The sequence below is a fragment of the Myotis nattereri genome (assembly GCF_964212035.1).
Source record: "Myotis nattereri genome assembly, chromosome: 1".
NCBI classification, from domain to species: domain Eukaryota; kingdom Metazoa; phylum Chordata; class Mammalia; order Chiroptera; family Vespertilionidae; genus Myotis; species Myotis nattereri.
Window position 1 is genome coordinate 9179051 of NC_138075.1, and position 18347 is coordinate 9197397.

The window sequence follows — 18347 nt, forward strand, 5'->3', positions numbered from 1 at the left end:
TGCCCTGCCCGGGAGATGGGGGTGGGGGTCCCCAGGGACAGGAGGCCACATCCTGCGGCGAAGAGGGAGGCTCCTGCCTCGAGAACACGGCGTGCCCCGCGAAGTCTAGCCGCCACATTACACAGCTCCGTGTGTTTGATTAAAGGCCCTTTAATTTCTGTTTGTCCCCTTCACCCAGTTACATAACTGACTCACCCGCCCGCCCTGAGCTCCTCACACACACGCCTGCTCTCTAACCGCTGTGTATGGGGACACTTCATGGCCACTCCGTGGCTTTAAGACAACAAAGCCAAGCATGTTGAAGTGGTTGGAGCCGCTCTCCAAGGAGCACTCTGGGCTTTTAGTCCCCAACTCTGCTGGTCAGAGGCAGGACGGGCCTCCCCACAATGTGCGGCCCCTGGAACTCAACTGCTTCCGCCCCGAGTGCTCACACAGACCAGGGCCCCTCCCGCCCCGGCAGTGACCACAGGTGGGCCCCGCCGCGGTGCAGGGCCGCCTGCGGCCATACCTTTCATGTAGGCCTCAATCTTGCGGATGAGCTCGTAGGACTTGGAGCGGTCGAGCAGCGTCCTGATGGCAGGAAGGGGGTCCAGGACAATGGTCTCAGGGTGGGCGTCGATGTATTCCTGAAAGGAAAGCACACCCCTTCCGGTGAGGAGAGGCCCGTGCTGAACAGTGGATAACAAGCAAGACTTCACCCACACGCCCGCCTCATCCCCGCCCCCCCCCCCCCCCCGTCTTCTCACTCCCCCACCAGCCCTCAGTCCCCTCTGGGGCCTCCACCCACTGGGCCCCAAGATCCCAGGGCTTTGGTGAGACCCATCAGGGCATTCTGCCCCTGGAGTCACTGGCTCATGGGAGGTTATGTGACCCGAGTTGGTCCAATCAGAGGCAGGCTCAGAGCTCCTGCTGAGAATTCTGGGAAAAGAGCGCTCTCCTCACTGAGAAGAGGAAGCGCAGAAACGGGGTAGCTGGGAGCAGTTCCCACGGGATCTGGAGGAGAGGCCTGACAGAGCCTAAACTCAAGATGGAACCCAAATTGAGAAAACAGCCAAGAAAGGTAGAGCAGTGCTGAAACCCTGAAACCAGGGCTGCTCCCGCGCAACTGCACACGTGGCTGCACGCAGTGGCCCAGCACCCACACCGATGAGGACGCTAAGGCAGAGCCGGCGGCAGTGAGATGCCAAGAGTCGTTAGAGGGACTGTGGGAAGGCCTGGCAGAGACACTGGCCACGGGAGACCAGCTGGCCCTCAGGTGCTCACTCCAACAAGCGCTGCCCTAATCCCCACTAGCTTCACGGCAGACGATGGAAATGCAAAAGGAACAGAACTGGTGTTGTTTTTTTAAATATATTTTATTGACTTTTTACAGAGAGGAAGGGAGAGGGATAGAGTTAGAAACATCAGTGAGAGAGAAACATCGATCAGCTGCCTCCTGCACACCCCCTATTGGGGATGTGCCCGCAACCAAGGTACATGCCCTTGACCAGAATCAAACCTGGGACCTTTCAGTCCACAGGCCAACGCTCTATCCACTGAGCCAAACCGGTCAGGGCCAGAACTGGTTTTTAAGGAAGTCGCAATCTTCCTGGGGAAAGAACACGAGTGCGCATGTGGAACCAGAAATTATTATCTGTAACAATTCAACAGGACAGAGCAGAATGTTTCTAGGAAAAGAACCCGGGGATTCTGGCCCTGCCACCATCACCTCTGTGACTGCTGGGGCCCCAAGCCCTGTGCAGGGTGAGGGCAAGCTTGTCAGGCCAACACAGCAATGAGACTATCCCTGCGGCTCTGACACCGACAGCTCTAAGGATAAAGCTGCCGAATGCTGGGGTCACCAGAGGAGCTCCGTGAGAAGATGGGTTAAGGCAGGCCACTCAGCAGCTGCTGCTACTGTGGGCTGACATGCGTCCCCAGCCCTACCCCCACAGATCTGTTCAAGTCCTGAACCCCGGTCCTTGTGAGTGTGACCTTATTTGGGAACAGTGCCTTCAGATATGTAATCAAGTGAAGATGAGTCCATACTGAACTAGGAGGGGTCCTAATCCATTGACGGGTGTCCTTCAGACGAGGAAAATTTGGACAGAGACACACAGGAAGAAGGCTGCGTGCAGACAGCAATGGAAGTCATGCAGCTACAAGAAGGGGCAAGGACCACTGGCCCCACAGAAGCTGGAAGGGAGGCTCGGAGCAGATGCTCTCCGAGTGCCACAGAAGGAACCCACCCTGCAGACACCTTGATTTTAGACTTCTAGCCGCCTTCACGGTGAGAGCTTACATTTCTACTATTTTAAGGCACTCGGTAATGGCCACCCCAAGGAACGAGTATATAAGCTTAATCCACCCCCCTCCCGCCCAGTCTACTAGAGCAGCCTGGGAGGTCAGCAAAGGCCAGGGGAAAGCCGTCCTGCTTCTTTTCTAGTAACCTTATCAGCAAAAATAAAGCTCCCTTTAGAATTATCCTTGTTTTCAGTGAGCCTATTTTGGTTCCTAGCAATCATTTTTAAGAGCTCTCAAACACAAAAGCCAGAGATTCATATCTACTTCTCTGAAATCGGCTCCCCACTGAGTTTCATGCCAGAGGGTCTGGTTAAGGGTTCATTTGTGTCCTTTTCTCTGAATGTTTAAAACAATGTCTCTGTCCCTAACAGGCAGCAGTGCACACACATGGGAGGCCTGCTTCCCACCCCACACCCCTGAACTCCATGGGTGGAGCCTGCATACTCTCACCCTCAGGAGGTCCTCTCCCCAAATTCTGTAGGTCTAAATGCAGAACCAAAGCCACCTTCACGGCCTGTTCCTCTCCCCCAACCCCGAGAGAGAGGTGACTGTTGGCAAGTGGCTCAGCGCCTGGCTCACTGCCCTGGTCCAGCAGATTGAGCCACAGCTGATGCTGGCACTGCCATCCACAGGGGACGTGGGCGAAGCTATGAGGTGTCCTCAAGGAAGGTTTATCCTTCAGGTCAAGGGGCCATGCCCCGTTCCTCTCTCTGGTCCACACCTTGGCCTCACCTGAGTGCCTGCACCTCCCCCGTGGGCTCCCCATCGGCAACTACCCCGCATTCCTGCATCAGACCCCATCCTCCGAACCAGGCCAACGCTGCCAAGGAGACACGAGGATTCACACGTACGTATGAAATCACATTAGTGTCCTCATGTTGAAAGGCCATCCACTCACCAAACCCCACTCCATCGACAGCCCTCGGCACCGTGTGGGTGCAAGCAGACGCGCATGAGCCAACGCCTTCTGGGCTGCGCTCCACTGATCCACAGCCCTAGCCGAGGAGTTCGTATTCTGGGTTATGAACTAAAAGCACTCAACTGCCCCCCCACTCCCCCAACACACAGGCAGCGCCTGGTGTAGAGGAAGAAACCAAGCAAACCAGGCTCCCCTGTTGTCACCTCCAGTGTCACCGTGGGCAAGCCACTCTATCTGGGTCTACACTGGAGAAAAGCAAGGCAGACTTCAAGGCCACGCAGGGGCTGTTCTAGAACAGGACAGACAGCCGCGTGTGAGAGGCATCACAGGCAAGGGCAGGGACACACACCCTCCTGCCTTCCAATAAGGAGGCAGGAGCAGAGATGCTCGTGTTGATGGGCTGGCCCAATCCTCCCCCAACTACTGAGTCACACAAAACGTGGCCCTCCTACTGCCTCCCCCTCAAACATGACCCCTTCCCAGGAAGAGCACCGAGGAGCTGGCGGTTCTGGTTCCACTTTTATGCCTCAGGGCAGTGACCTTTGAAGAGGGACCTCAGAGCCATTAAGACAGGAATTTAAGCCAAACTCATGAGGGGAAGAAGCTAGAGAAAAGGGAAAATATGTGACAAGCAGGCGCCAACCAGCTTTTGACCCGGGATGAAAGCATCCACATTCATAGAGGAATTATTCCTAAACTTGATCTCTTTTGGGACGAGGACAGAGCGGGCAAAGAAAGAGCTTGTCCAGTCACCCCACTATCCACAAGTGGATTTTCTTGCAAGCATGTCAGCTTATCTATTGTATCCCAGGCCTCACGCATTTTTCACAAGTCTCTTAGAATTACCAAACCAACTGCTGGCCGGGTGAGCGCCCTGGACCACTTTATCACCACTCAGAGGGGAAAGGGCCAAACGGTCGCCATGGCAAATGGTAAACACGTTCCCTGCGAGGGCTGCGGAGAGCACCGAGGAAGGGATCCCAGAGTTAAGAGGAGAGCCTGGCCTTGAGCCGACTGGACAGAGTTCGGAAAAGCAGAAACACAGCCGTGGGTCAGCAGGGCCAGGAGGAGGTCTGCAGAATGCCGACTGTTGAGGGGACAAAGGAGCAGCGACCAGCAGATGCACCCCCAAGCCCAAGCCCATAGGGATACTATAGGATGGTGGTACCGAGAGGCGCGCGGTCCCTCTGCAGTACTAGAGGGAGTCAAGGTTTCCCCGCTGAGAATCTGAGCCAAACGAGTGGACTGGGATGAACATCAGAGATACTGTTTCCTCTGCAGTTCCATTTATGGGCAGGAAATGAGCAGGGATTGAGATGCAAGGATTTGCTCTCATCTAATAGGAAATGCAGGTAGAAGTTCTGAGTTCAAATCCTGCCTCCACCATTTACTCCATGTTTGTGAAAAAGAAACTACAAGTAATGTCCAAGATTGTTTCCTTGTCTATAAAATAATAAAAACTATCTCAGGGCAGTGCGGTGGGCGACAGGATCATGTATATGAAAGGATTCTCATGATTCTGTAACCCATGGACTCTCTGAGCTCATCCTGCCTGGCCCACCCAGCAGACAGAGAGGGGCAGGCCACCAGCTCGGCACCTCGGATGGGCCGACCCTCCTGCTGGTGCCTGGTGAGGACGCAACCCCACCCCACAGCAGCGCAGGTTCCAGGGAGCACCCCTCTGCGAACAGCTCAGGTCCTGACAGGCCCCAATGCCGCCACAGCCAGCCAACCTGCTCCTCACACAGCAAAGGCGGGGCGCCCACTCACAGTTCCTGCCCTTGGATTCTCGGGAGGTAACAGGGGCTCTGCCCCCCCCCCCCAAAAAAAAAAAACACACTGCAATCCCTTTTTAGAAAGTGGTGATTCATTTTTCAGAGGTGCACACAAAACTACTTACAGGTTAGATATGATGTCTGGTACTTGTTTCAAAAGGAACAGGTGCGGCATAGATGGAACGCGGGGGTCAGGATTTGCTAATGTGTGACGCTGGGTGATGGTGCTCAGGGGGGCACTGCAGCATTCTCCTCTCAGTTAGTTTTGGTTTTTTGAATTTTTTGAAATGTATTTTTTTAAATTTTATTTTATTGCTTAAAGTATTGCCAAGAGTAGTACATATGTCTCCTTTTTTTCCCCACTGACCTTTCCCCGGCCTCCCCTACCCCCTAGTATCTTGTGTCCATTGGTTAAGCTAATGGCAAGTTTCAGGGAAAATGGGGGAAGGGGGCTCGGTAATCAGATCTTCCCTTTCTTCAATACCCCTGGTTGTGCCAGAAGCAGGGTCAGACACCAACACTATCTTTCAGGAAGGAGCAAGACTCGTTCTACCCAGATGGGAATCCCGATCACAGAAAATAAATAATAATCATAATTGATAATCTATATATATAAAAGGCTAAGTGGCCATGGGACTGTCCGGTACCGAGGATGCACACTGACCACCAGGGGGCAGATGCTCAATACAGGAGCTGCTGAGCTGTGGTGACTTGGCAGCAGCGGTTCTCCGGTGTCGCATCCTGGAACCGGAGAGGAGGGAGAGGAGGGAGCCCGATTCCTTACGGGGCCGCACAATTCCTTCGGCCATGGGTTACATTGTTCCTGGGGCACCACTGGCCCCGAATCTGGTTTACTGACAGCAACTTTGCAGAGTGCCCTCTCACAATCTGGGACCCCTCGGGGGATGTCGGAGAGCAGGTTTTGGCCCAACCCCCGCAGGCCAGGCCGAGAGACCCCACCTGCTGGTGGGACCCTGTTCACTCCACAGATGCCCTTCTAGCAGTGGCGCTGCCCCAGGAATTCTAATTAATTTCCTTTCAATGTGCACCAATCCGTGCACCGGGCCACTAGTGATTTTATAATAACAACAGCTGCATTGACCTGGGACTCACAACATACACACCACCCTACGAGGTGAGAGCTAAAACTACAGAACTCTTAGAAGAAAACACAGTGTCAATCTTCTTGACCTCGAATTCTACACTGGCTTCTTCACTGTGATACCAAAAGCATAAGCAAGAAAAGAAACAATAAAGTGGACATCGACATTAGGTGCTTTTGTGACTCCAGGACACCACCTGCCTCACCTCACCTCGCCTCGCCTCACCTCACCTCAGCTCACCTCACTCAGGACCCAGAAGGCGAAGGGCTGCCTGCTGGGCTATGTGCCCAAGAGCCCAGCCCGGCACAGCCCAGCCTCTAACCTCTGGCAGGACTGGGAAGTTCAACTTGACAAATTGCGCCGGAAATGAAATTTCCCCTGTGGGATGGAGGAGGGGCACCACGCAGAGCACAAGAAGCTCCCCTTTAAAAGCCATATATTTTTATTGATTTCAGAGAGGAAGGGAAAGGGAGAAAGATAGAGATAGAAACTTCAAAGATGAGAGAGAATCATTGATCGGCCACCTCCGCACACCCCACACTGGGGATCCAGCCGGCAACCTGGGCACATGCCCTGACTGGGAATGGAACCATGACCTCCTGAACACTGGTTCACAGGTCGATGCTCAACCACTGAGCCATGCCAGCTGGGCTAAAAGCCCCTTCTGTCTGGGCCTTGGCTTCCTCCTCCATCAGGTGAGGCCAATGCTGGGAAGAGGTTACGTGCATAGGAGCTGGAGGCCGCCAGACCCGGGGTAAAATCCTACAGCGTCCTTGAAATGATGGGCCTCCATCAGCCTCAGTCCTCTTCTGTACTCACTCAGTCACGCAAGTCTAGAGTGGGAGAGAGAGGACCGAAGCTGGAGCCCCTGGTGGGAGAAGAGTGACGAGGCTGGGAACTGCCCAGACCCCTGTGGAACAAGCAGCCTGCACCGGGTCTCTGTGATGGCTTCTTGGGCGGCCGTATCTCAGCAGACACGGACGGAGCAACTCTTATGCAAGCACAACCATGAGTGAGCCTGTCACGCTGTTCTAGGGGCCCCTCGATCCCCTGCGTCAGATGTTAGCACCCGGTGCAGCAAGAGAAAGTGGGACAGAGTTTGCAATTCCCTCTCCCAGAGGCGGTCTCAGATGGTCAGACCTTGCACGACCCAGGGGTTCCTTCTCAGAAAGGAGAAGGAAGTAGAAACTAGCCCAAGGTCACACCGTACAGTGGCAGAGCTGAGGCTGCGCCCCCATCTGCTCCTCCTCCACCCCAAGGAGCACACACTGGGCCGGAGTCTCTGCATCTGCTCCCAGCCCTGGACCCAGAGACAGACTCCTCTCGGCAGAGTGAACAAATGACACGAGTGGACGTCCAAGTCCACAGTGGCCTCCGGGTTGAGGATCCACATGGCACCAAGGGAAGGACGCGCAGGGTCCCCAGGGCTGGCACGTGCCGGATGCGTAGGAGGGTCACAGTGGACCCCGCTGACTGAAGCCAAATGAGAGGTCTGGGATGAGTATCAGCGATACTGTTTCCTCTGCACTTCCGTTTATGGGCAGGAAATGAGCAGGGATTGAGATGCAAGGATTTGCTCTCATTCAATAGGAAATGCAGGTAGAAGTTCTGAGTTCAAATCCCGCCTCCACCACTCACTCTATGTCTGTGGAAAAGAAACTACAGCTACACAGTGCAATGACTACCCAGGACCCAACCTCGGCAGGGCAGGGAGACATGTGCCCACAGGACAGGCACTCGCGTGACAGACAATGGCTCCATGTCAGGGCTCACGCTGTCCTGTGCAGGCCTAAGGTGCCCTCCGTGTCTTGCAGGCTCAGCCTGGCATGAAGAGGGCATCTCCTCATATGCTGCTTCTCTAGCTTTCCTGAAATCACTCCTTGGGAGAGTAGGCTTCCCCACCAGCCGACACCTAGTCTTAACCCACCTTCCTGTGCATTCCAGAGAGGTGCCCAGCGTCTGAGACGCTCCGCCTGCGGCCTCCGGAGCAGGAGACCAGGAGAAGTGAGAGCCCTAAGAAGTGTTTGCGTGGGCATCTCCTCCTCAGCTGCAGAGCAGCCCCAATCTGCCCACCCTCACTGGGGGCTCCTGGGTGGGAGACTGGGGTGCCTGCTGGTAACAGAGTTACCACATGGGAATGCTGCCACATGGGAATGCCCGTGGGTGCGAGGGTGGGGAGACAGAGGGTTTCTGAGGGGCGGAGGAGGAAAGGCATTCCAAGCAAAGGGGACAGCAAAAGCAAAGGCGGGGGGGCGGGGGGAGGGAGCCCAGCTGGCATGGCTCAGTGGTTGAGCATCGACTTGTGAACCAGGAGGACACGGTTTGATTCCTGGTCAGGGCATATGCCAAGTTTGATCCCCACTGTGGGGTGTGCAGGAGGCAGCCAATCATTGACTCATCATTAATGTTTCTATCTCTCCCTCTCCCTTCCTCTCTGAAATCAATAAAAATGTATTAAAAAAAAAAAAAGCAGGGGGGACAGGGCCCAGCATGGGTAGGTGGACAGAGGTCTCACTGGAAAGTTACACAAGGCAGAGGGCAGGAGAGACAGCTGGAGACAGACCAGCCAGGGAGATTGGATTTGATCCTAAAACAACAGGAACCTGAGCCAGGAGTGATGCGCCAGCGCCGACTTTTGCAGTCACCCGTGAACCGTGTGCAAGCCCAAGGACTGAAGTTGGAAGGGCCAAGGCCAGCGCAGCGCGTCCGATGCAGTGCTGGCCTGGGGCACGTGCACAGGGCTTCCCCTTCAGAGGACTGAGGCTGCCAGGCCTCTGGCACACCATCGCCGTGACTGTCAGGGCCCGAGTGAGGGAAATTACAGTGCAATCTTCCCATCGCCGTTTGCTGTTCGGAACCACTATTTAACCCACAAGTTCAGGCTGGGGTGGTCAGGGCCTCGCAGCACAGGGACTAGAGCAGACAAGCGGGAGGTGTGAGCACTCGAGCACCAGACAGAGGCAGGGTGGCCAGGTTCAAGGTCCGAACAGGCTGGGTGCGCCTGGCACCGGTGCCGCCCCTCTCAGGGCCCTGACGCACTCCCACACTCCGCACCTCCGTGCGGATGAAACTGACCAGTGGTGGGGCTTGACCAGCCCTCGGTGGGTGGCAGTTCAACTGGTCCTACTTCTATGGAGAAAATGTGGGCAGCAGCCTGAGTTAAGAATGCATAAACTCAGCGTGTGCCTTTCCAGGTATTTATGCCTCAGAATTCCCCACACGTGCACACAGAATAGCCACACAAGGATATTTGATCACTGCAGCAAGTTTGTAAAACATGATCAGAAATGTCCTAAGTGTCTCTCAGTAGAGAGCTGGTTAAGAAAAGGACATTAAGGTCATTTAATGGAATCTCATACCGCCATTCGAAAGAATGGAGCAGCCTGACCGATATGAAACCATTTCCCAGAGGCAGCGTGCATGGCTCCGTGTGGGGAGGGAAGACCAGCTTTGTTTACACACAGAACCGCCTGCAAAGGTTCAAGGCCACCGGAACCAATGGCTGCCCAAGGCAAGACCGGGTGGAGACTGTTCTCCAATTTGTTCTATATGCGCGTGTTGCCTGTTACCACAGTCAGTCAGTTGGACTGCTAGGAGCCACACCTAAGGAATCTCCCAGGATCAGTCCCTGGGCAGACGTAAAACTCACCGTGCAGGCTGGGCTGGAGGTGGGAGAAACGGGGGCTTTAAGGGAGGGCGGAGGAAGATTCCTCGAGGCAGAACCTGCTGCAGAGCGCAGGGCTCACAGAACAGGGGTTCAGAAGGACAAGGCGAGGTTGGAGCACCCAGGAGACACACACCACCACACACATCTCACCATGTCCAGATGCAGGAATGTAGAGAGAGGGTGCCTGTGTGGCTGGGCCTGAGCACCCAGACAGACAACGGGTTCCCCAGGGTGCTACTTTGCACACTCGCCCCAAGTGAGCCTTCGGTGGCCTCTGGGTCAGAGGCACCCCCACGTGAAGGCAGACACCGCCCACAACTATGCATCCACCTGGGTTTCACACGCCAAGACCACCTGAGGTGTCACACGCCTGGCTCAGCCAGCCAGCAAGCAGCGGCAGCAAGACTGGGAGAAACCCTGGTCCCACAGAGGTGACAGGAGAGTCCAGGAAAAAAACGTAGCTCCTGCCAAAATAGAGCCTAGAATGCGGAAGAGAGGCCGGGAAGGAAACTGCACACTTTATTATCTGAAACAGCAAATACCTCTCCCCCCTCTCTGCCAGGCCCCCACTGAAACAATGACTCCCAGGTCCCAGCACCAAACTCATAGGTGTCTCCATCTCCCATCCCCGCAGGCTGGCAAGGTGCCCAGTCAGGTTGTTCATCTGACAAACGTCACAGCCCTGTTACAGTGCCACCCACTATTCAGGTCCTCCGGCAAACTGAGGGACGCCAAGGCCACACAGCCTCTGGAGCGGGGGAGGGGCGTGCAGGGCTGGGAGCTGGTTACGAGATGGCATCTCCTCACAGGCTGATGCTCAGCCAGGCCGGGCTGGCATGTCCAGTCAGGGGCCATGTCAGGGCTGAAGGGGGTCTCAATGGCCATCTGGCTCAGACAGCTGAGCAATGTGGGGACCAGAAAGGGGCTACCTGGTTCCACCCCAGCTCAGCACAACCCCTCACTCCTAAAGCGCCTGTCTCAGCCGCTACACACCTCCTCCACACACCTGCGCAGGTGGGCCTGTGAGCAGCCCCGCCCTCCGCTGCTTCCCAGTATCCAGCCGAAGGCCCACTTGGCCCGCCCCACCCTGCAGCCAGTCCCCCCAAGGGCCACAGGCTCCCTGCCTGCTTCAGGGGTGTGCAAGCATGACAGCCAGAACTCAGGGCACCCACGCTTTCAGCAGTGCGAGGAGCTGTCTGGAACCACAGCCGTGCCTGCAGTGAGCTGCTGAGCTCCGCACCAACCAAGGGTTGCTCCAGCCAGAGGCCACCGGGGCCCTCCTCTCCGCACTCAGCCACCGCTTCTGGCTGCATGAGGAGAGAGAGGGCTCCTGCTGGCAGGGCAACCCTGGCTACGACCCTGGCGCCGCACACCTCTGCCTGACTTCCTGCCGCACACCTCTGCCTCCTCTCACGGAGGCCACTGAGCAAGCTCAGTTTGCACACGCTCCCCGGCCACTCTGCGCCGGCTGCACCAGCTTATTCCACGTCCTTGGGCCTCTGTGCCCGTCATGCCCAGCGACCTGGACAGATGCTGCCCCCTCGGCCTGCTCCCCCATCTCCCCTGGCTTCCCGAGAACTTTCAGCCTCTGAGCTGGTATCTTCCCCTTAGAGGCTGTAGAGTAAGGTAATAAGAACTCCCCATTGACTCATAATCCAAATGGTGACCTTTCTCTTCCTCAGGTGACCCTGAATCACAGGGCCCCTCCCCCCCGGGGGGCTGTTAGCTGCTGGCCAAAGGCCCTGGGGGGGCACATTTGAAAAAGCTCCTGAGCGAACCCAGGCAAGTGACTTAACATCCGGGGGGCTCCATTTCCTCACCCAAAAAGTGGGGAAGTGATTCCATTTCCCCAGATTTTTCTTCTTCCTAGAACTTAACAACATAATCAGAGAATGTGTTACTTTTTCCTCCATTTGCTTGTGTTCTGTTAGCATCACCCCTGCCCCATCCCAACCCCTCCCCGCATCCAACACACACACACACACACACACAACTCGTGGGGCAGGGGCGGGGTCTACCTGGTTTCTTATTCATTGCACCTGCAATGTCGTTTATGATTCCTGGAATGCAGTAAGTGCTCAAGTAAGACTTGTTGAATGGATGACCTAACAGTTATTTGATGAACCATCTCACATATCAATGGAGAGACATGGACAGGTCACGGGCTGGAAGCCAGGCAGGGGGGCCGAGGCAGGCAGGGGCACAGTGTGGACTGTGCAGGGAGGGGCTCAGAGAAGGTCCTCAGGCCTGGCTCTGTCCGGCCCAGGAGGACCAGGGCTGCTCACAGCTTCACTCTGGGCCGGTGGGAGGCTTCGTGAGCTATTACATGAGGTCAAAGGAAACCACACTGGGCTTTATCATGGGCACACAGCCCACACAGGCAGCAAGGAAGCAAGCAGGAAGGCATGGATCCAAATCAGGGCAGGAGGAGAAAGGCAGAGGGTGACCTCTCTGCTGCAGGCGTCACTCAAGTGAAGAACCCAGGGGAATACAGACCCCTCGGTCAGAGGCCTAGTTCTCCAAAACCCAGGCCTGTGCCCAGTGAGGGTGGCTTGACTAATGTGTGAGGCCCTCAGAGCTGGGGTGCTCTGGGAAATGCAGGGGTCCGACCAGGAGGACAGTCAGCAATGTCCAGAGAGACTTTGGGCTGTTACAATTGGGGATGGTGTTACTGGCACCTAGTAGGTGGAGGCCAGGGATGCTGCTAAACATCCTACTATGCACAGGACAGTTCCCCACAATATAGGCTGATCCGGCTCAACATGTCAACAGTGCCAAGGATAAAGATCCCTAAAATAAAGTGTATACAGGTTCTATTTACAAGTTTGGGAAAATGTACTGTTAATAAACATTAGTATTTCTGAAACCCTGTGCTGTAGAAGCCTGACCGTCTACACACACACACACACACACACACACACGCAGGGACTGCAGCTGGCATGCTGGCCAGGGCTCAGCTTCCATGGAGGCCCCCGCCCGCCCCCCGCCCACACACACACATACACACCACCCAGTGCTGTACAAAGTCCAGCGCTGCCCCAGGCTGGTGACAGGGTCATAAAATCGTGGTCTTCTCTCCACACAGGAAAGGCCCTGCAGCTGGCTAATGGCACTAAGTGGCACCAACCTCCCGGGCAGAGAGAAGGATCACAGCCACCGCCTGCCGCCTGGGAACACAATGGATGTCTGTGCACTGGCCCTCCACGGGAGGAGTGGCCTCGGGACCCACCTCATGGCCACCCCAGGACAGGGTCTGCCCTCTGGGGCCAAGACCAGCAAATGCCCAGCTCTGCTTCCCCTGGCGTCTGCCAGCCAGCGTTTCATCCTGTGGCACCAGCTGCCAGAGTGCTGAGGGGCTGCTGCCCCCGACGGTGAGCTCCTCAGTTGACCCTGCGTCACTGGCCCTCACCGCCCGGGGGTCCTCTGAGGCGTATTTGGGAAAAGCACACGTGGGGTTCTACTGAGTGAGCCTGGGCAAGTGACTTCACATCCCGGGGCCTGTGTCCTCACGGGAAACACCGGGAAGTAATCCCACCTTCCCAGGGATGGATGTAAGCACCAAAGGAGGTGAGAGACTGAAGTGCCCAGAGCAGAGGGGGCCGCCTGGGATGTGCTTGGACAGCAGTGGCCTCTCCCTGGCTCCATGGTAACCACCTGGCGCCTGGAGTTCTTAATCTGACTCCACCCACCAAGAGGCCCACAGGCCGCCAGGCTCCGCCCCCAAGAGGGACTGAAACTCATAATTTTCATGGGTTTAGATGTTATCTTCCTGATCAGATTAGGAAACCTAGAACAAGAAAACTTCTGTCTCTTCTACTCCCACTCCACCCCTACAACATCCGACCTGCGCTGCTGGCTGCTCAGCACACACCCGAGGCTGACAGGGCCTCCTCGTTCAGCACAGCTGAGCCCTAGGGGTCAGGACCAAAACGAGTGTGACCTTGAAGGTGATCCCACTGCTCCCAGCAACGCCTTCTGATTTGGACATCACAGCCCCCAATGCCATTCCGGCACGTTCCTTGTGTGGCAGGTGGGCAAGCAAGGCCCAGGTAAGGGGTTCCCAGGACCCCCGACGCCTGCCCTGCCCTGCCCTGCCTCTTAAACTAAAATCAGTCCACATTTCCACCCTCGCCACAGAGCACAGCTCCCATTTGGGGACACTTTCATAATCACTGGCTCATTGACTCCAATTACGACTAAGAACTCTCAAGTTGGCTGGGGCCGCCAGCCACAGATAAGGCGGCGAGAGCAGTACTTACTGCCTTGGCCTCATCATAATAATGATAATGGGCTGACATAACGGCGTGCCACTAAGTGTGCCACCTGGCTGAGTGCTTTCCGCGTGTCATCGCACCCAGGCACCGGCAGAGTGGTGAGCGCGTACGCTCATACAGGCATGTTCTGAGGGCACCGTGCCTGGCCACGCATTTAATCCTCACAGCAACCCTATGGGGCAGCTTCATTATCTTTCCTGGTTTTTAGAAGAAAAGAGTGATGAGGGGCTGCTGTATTATTGTTCACGTCTGGCTCCCTGGCCTGACTCCCTGCAGTCGGTCATGGCCATCCTTGAGGATCGGTGCGGCCACTAAAATGTGACCGTCCAGAGCACGTGCCACTCTGGGGCAGAAACAAGAGCCTGAACGAGCTTCACTGAGTTCTCTTCCCTTTGTCACGATGACCTGTCACTGCTGCCCCATCATCCCAAGTCCCAGACACGCCGCAGAGCCCACGCCACCTTCCGGTGGGGGGTGTCCCAGGTAGAAATAAGCCAGGGCTGGGCTCCAGGGGCCGCTTGTTCCTGCAGCCCAGCCAGCTTTACTGACAGACGGGGCAGGAAGGGCCTAGAAAGGCATCCCCTCGGCCATCCCCAAGAGGAAGTAGAGCCCACAGCCCACTTCCAGGGAGAGACAGGCCCCACGTGGCCAGGTCCAACATGGGCAGGTCCGGCAGACGTCCACCGTCTCCTCCAGGACCATCAGCCCCAAGTGCTGACATGCTCAGTCCTCCCACAGCCCTCATAGGTAGGGAGTGCAGGTGTCCACATTTTACAGACGAGGGAACTGAAATCCAGGCCAGCCAGCAAGACATGGTGGGAGAGCTTTGAACCCAGGCAATGGGCTCCCATCTGGGTTCCCAAGGACACTGCTGGGGGGTGGGGGGTGGGGGCTGGGGGAGGATTGGTGGGGGGGGGAGACACGGCACAAGTCCACAGGAGGAAATAGACACGCACAGAAAGTCTAAGGAGGGCGCTGAGGACGGTAAACAGGCAGCTAATAAGTACACGAAAAGTGCTGGACATCACCAGCCGCGAGGGACTTGAGGTCAACACGCAGATACACCGCTGGTGGGATGTAAAATGGTGCAGCCGCTGGGGACAAGTCTGGTGGTTCCCAACCGACCACATGACCCAGGTTTCCACTCCTGGGCACATACTAAAGAGAAATAAAAACACTTAGACACGCAAAATATGTACATGAATGTTTACAGCAGTGTTATTTGTAACAGCCAAATGATGGCAACCACCACATGTCCATCAGGCGACGCCTGGATCAGGCGGGATGCATGCGCACAGCGCAGTACTGCTCAGCCAGAAGAGCAGTGAAGCACTGATCCATGCGGCTACATGGAGGAACCTTGCAAGCATGCCAGTGAGAAAAGCCAGACACAAAAGATCACGTGTTGTGTGGTTCCATCGTAAGAAAGTCCAGAACAGGGCAATCTGTAGCCAGAACGTGGTGTTTGCTAGGATTGGGAGCAGGGGTGGGGACAGGTCCGTTTCTGAGGTGATGAAAATGTTCTGAAACTGACTTTAGTGGCGGCTGCGAGTGACTGTAAATGCAGTAACAAGCATGGATTGTACACTGTTTCAAAGAGAGAACTGTATGGTGTGTGCGTTATACCTCAATAAACCCGTTTTTAAATAAGGGGTGGGGGTGGGGAATGGGCAAGGAAAGAGCACTCCGTGCTGTGTCCTTTTAGGTCAGACCGTGATCAAGGACCAGCTGGCAAAGTGTCACTCCTGGCTGCACCCACCACAGCCAGGAAAGGGCTCCCCACCCAGATCCATTTTACACAACCGAACAGCTGACAGCTCAAAGGCTGGCTCCCCCTCACCTCACGGGTCCCTGCTCAAAGGCTGGCCCGTCACTGAGAAAGGGGGTGCCCGGGACCACGGGGCCTGAGGTGAGGGGGAATCCTGGGGTGAGGAGCGGGCACTGCAGAGCCTCCAATGACAGGAGTTCCCTCTTCATCTCAGGCTCTGCCAGGCTCCAATGACGACAGTGTCCCCACTGCTCAGAGTTCTTTTTCCATTGGCAACCATCCCCCCTCCCCCCTCACGCCAATTTAATCTGCTCGTATCACCCCCACCCTGAGCCTGCAGGACAAAGTCCAAGCTCCACCGCCTGGGGAAAGTCCTCTCTCCCACCTACAGGCCACCCTGGAAGCACACTATGCGCACCCAGAGGGCAGAGCTATGGCCCCAGAAACCCTCCTGGCCTCCTCCCTCTGGGGCCTGCTCTGGGGCCTGCCCCCAGCTGCTCACTGGACCGCTGGCTCCCTCCGCTGACCTGCAGGGCACCCTGCACAAGGCCAGCGCCCACTATATTCTTTCACTCCACACACATGGAGGCCCGTGTGCGGCAACAGGGATGCCGGGTGCACATGAAGCAGACGCAATCCCCGCCCCTGTGGAGCTAACCCCAAATGGAGAGACCGACAGTAGCAACCGATAAAGAATTACAACCTTCTGCCCGGCTGATGTGGCTCAGTGGTTGAGCATCGACCTATGAACCAGGTCACGGGAGGTTCGATTACTAGTCAGGGCACATGCCCCGGGTTGCTGGCTCCATCCCCCGTGTAGGGTGTGCAGGAGGCAGCCGATCAATGATTCTCTCTCATTTCTGATGTTTTTATCTCTCTCTCCCTCTCCCTCTCCCTTCCTCTCTGGAATCCATAAAAATATTTTTTTTAAAAGAAAAGAATTACAACCTTCCAAAAGGAGGGAAGGAAAGCATGGAGTTATGAGGACAAGGGTCTAGGATAGGGGATAGGTCCTTAGTCGGATAATCAGGGGACATCCCTGAGGAAGGGGCGCCTGAGCTAAGAGCTGGGGCGAGAACGAATCCCAAGCAAGGGAATGGCTGTGCAAAGGCACTGAGGTGGGCAAGAGCAGGGAGCGTGAGCGGCTGCGGTGGCAGGGCCGGCACAGCACGGAAGGGGCAGGTGGGACAAGATGAGACTGCGGAGGAAATGGGGGCCAGACTGGGCAGCCCCCACAGGCATATTAGAGATGTCAGGCTTTATCATCACCTCAGTGAGAGGGGTGGGACAGTTTTAATCCAGGTCGAGCAGTGCCAGGTCTGCCTTTCTCCTAACGCCTTGCTCTGGGGCTGTGAGGGCACATCCTGGTGTGCCCGCGCCCTCCCTCCGGCTGGGAGCTCAGCAAACAGTGTGCCACTGCAGAAGAAGTTGTCCTGGTGTTCAGACATGGTCCAGGGGCCTTTCGGGGGACACCTCATATCTTTCCAGCTAATCAAGATGGGAAGAAGAGGTGACGGTTGACTCAAACATTCCCTTTTAAGCTCATACAGGAAAATTGTCACAAAGATCCACCGAGACCACTCCACGTGCCTCTTGGAAGACGATCACCGAAGCCCTTCTGGACAATTGTGAGCTGCAGCAGGAGGAGGACACCCCTGCCACACCTCACAGGTGGCTCTGGATGCCAGTGAGAAGGAAGTTCTCTTTGCTCTCCTATGGCCTGGGGCAAGGACCCTCCACTGCTCCAGCCCCACTGGCCACATGGGTGAATCCCCAAAAGACCTTTGCCCAGGCTGTTCACTGAGAACTGCGTCTCAGGCAGAGCGCTGGCGGCACCAGGCTGCTGGCTCCACATGAACTTGGCACAGAAAAACAACTGAATCATCCCCACGGTTCTCCAAGCCAAGCCTTCGAGGCCAACTTTTTTTTTTTAAGCTTACTGGTGGTTTCTATGGCAACTGGCTTTAGTGATCTGCAATAAGCCCCAGGCCCACACTCTCCCGGCCTGACAAGGGCCGCCAGGAAAACAGCACAGCCTCTCAGCTCAGAGAGGTCCTCTCCACTCCAGACCCTGCAGGCTGGATGGGGGCACCCCATAGGCAGAATGCTTCCGGGCTGCAGGACATCTCCCCACACCCCAACCACCTCCCCAGGGACCTGACCGGCGCCTCTGAAAAGGGCCCTCTGAGATGAGCCTGCCGGAAGCAAACCATCTTACTGTTTTCTTACAGCAAAATGTGGAAAGACCAGCTTTGCAAAACCCAAGCCCTGGGCTCTGCTTTCCACCTCCTAAACCCAGGCCTCTTTGCTAATGTCTCAGAAGTATTCAAACAGGAATCTGAAAACATGTGATCAAGGCCAAGTGTCAGTCTACGTGGTCTGGCACTGGATTTCACTCTTGTATGGCCTGCACAGTGGGACGACAGGTCACCACTGTCAGCACCATGCCTGGTGGCAGGAAGGCCGGCGAGCCGCTGAGCCCGCCTCGTCCCTGGCCCTCTGCTGGCGCCCTTGGGTCCTCCTCTATGCCAGCCTCCGCCTGGCTCCCCTCTTCCTGG

The 18347-nt window shown here is 56.1% G+C and overlaps 1 protein-coding gene across 2 annotated transcripts in view; it reads right to left on the reverse strand.

The window, feature by feature from the left end:
* Positions 1 to 18347, reverse strand: part of ITPK1 (inositol-tetrakisphosphate 1-kinase) — a 132367-nt gene that overhangs the window by 33328 nt on the left and 80692 nt on the right. For both annotated transcript variants that reach the window (XM_081103838.1, XM_081103837.1), the window contains exon 4: positions 509 to 626. In XM_081103838.1, coding sequence (XP_080959964.1) covers positions 509 to 626 — 118 coding nt within the window. The remainder of the gene's footprint in view (positions 1 to 508; positions 627 to 18347) is intronic.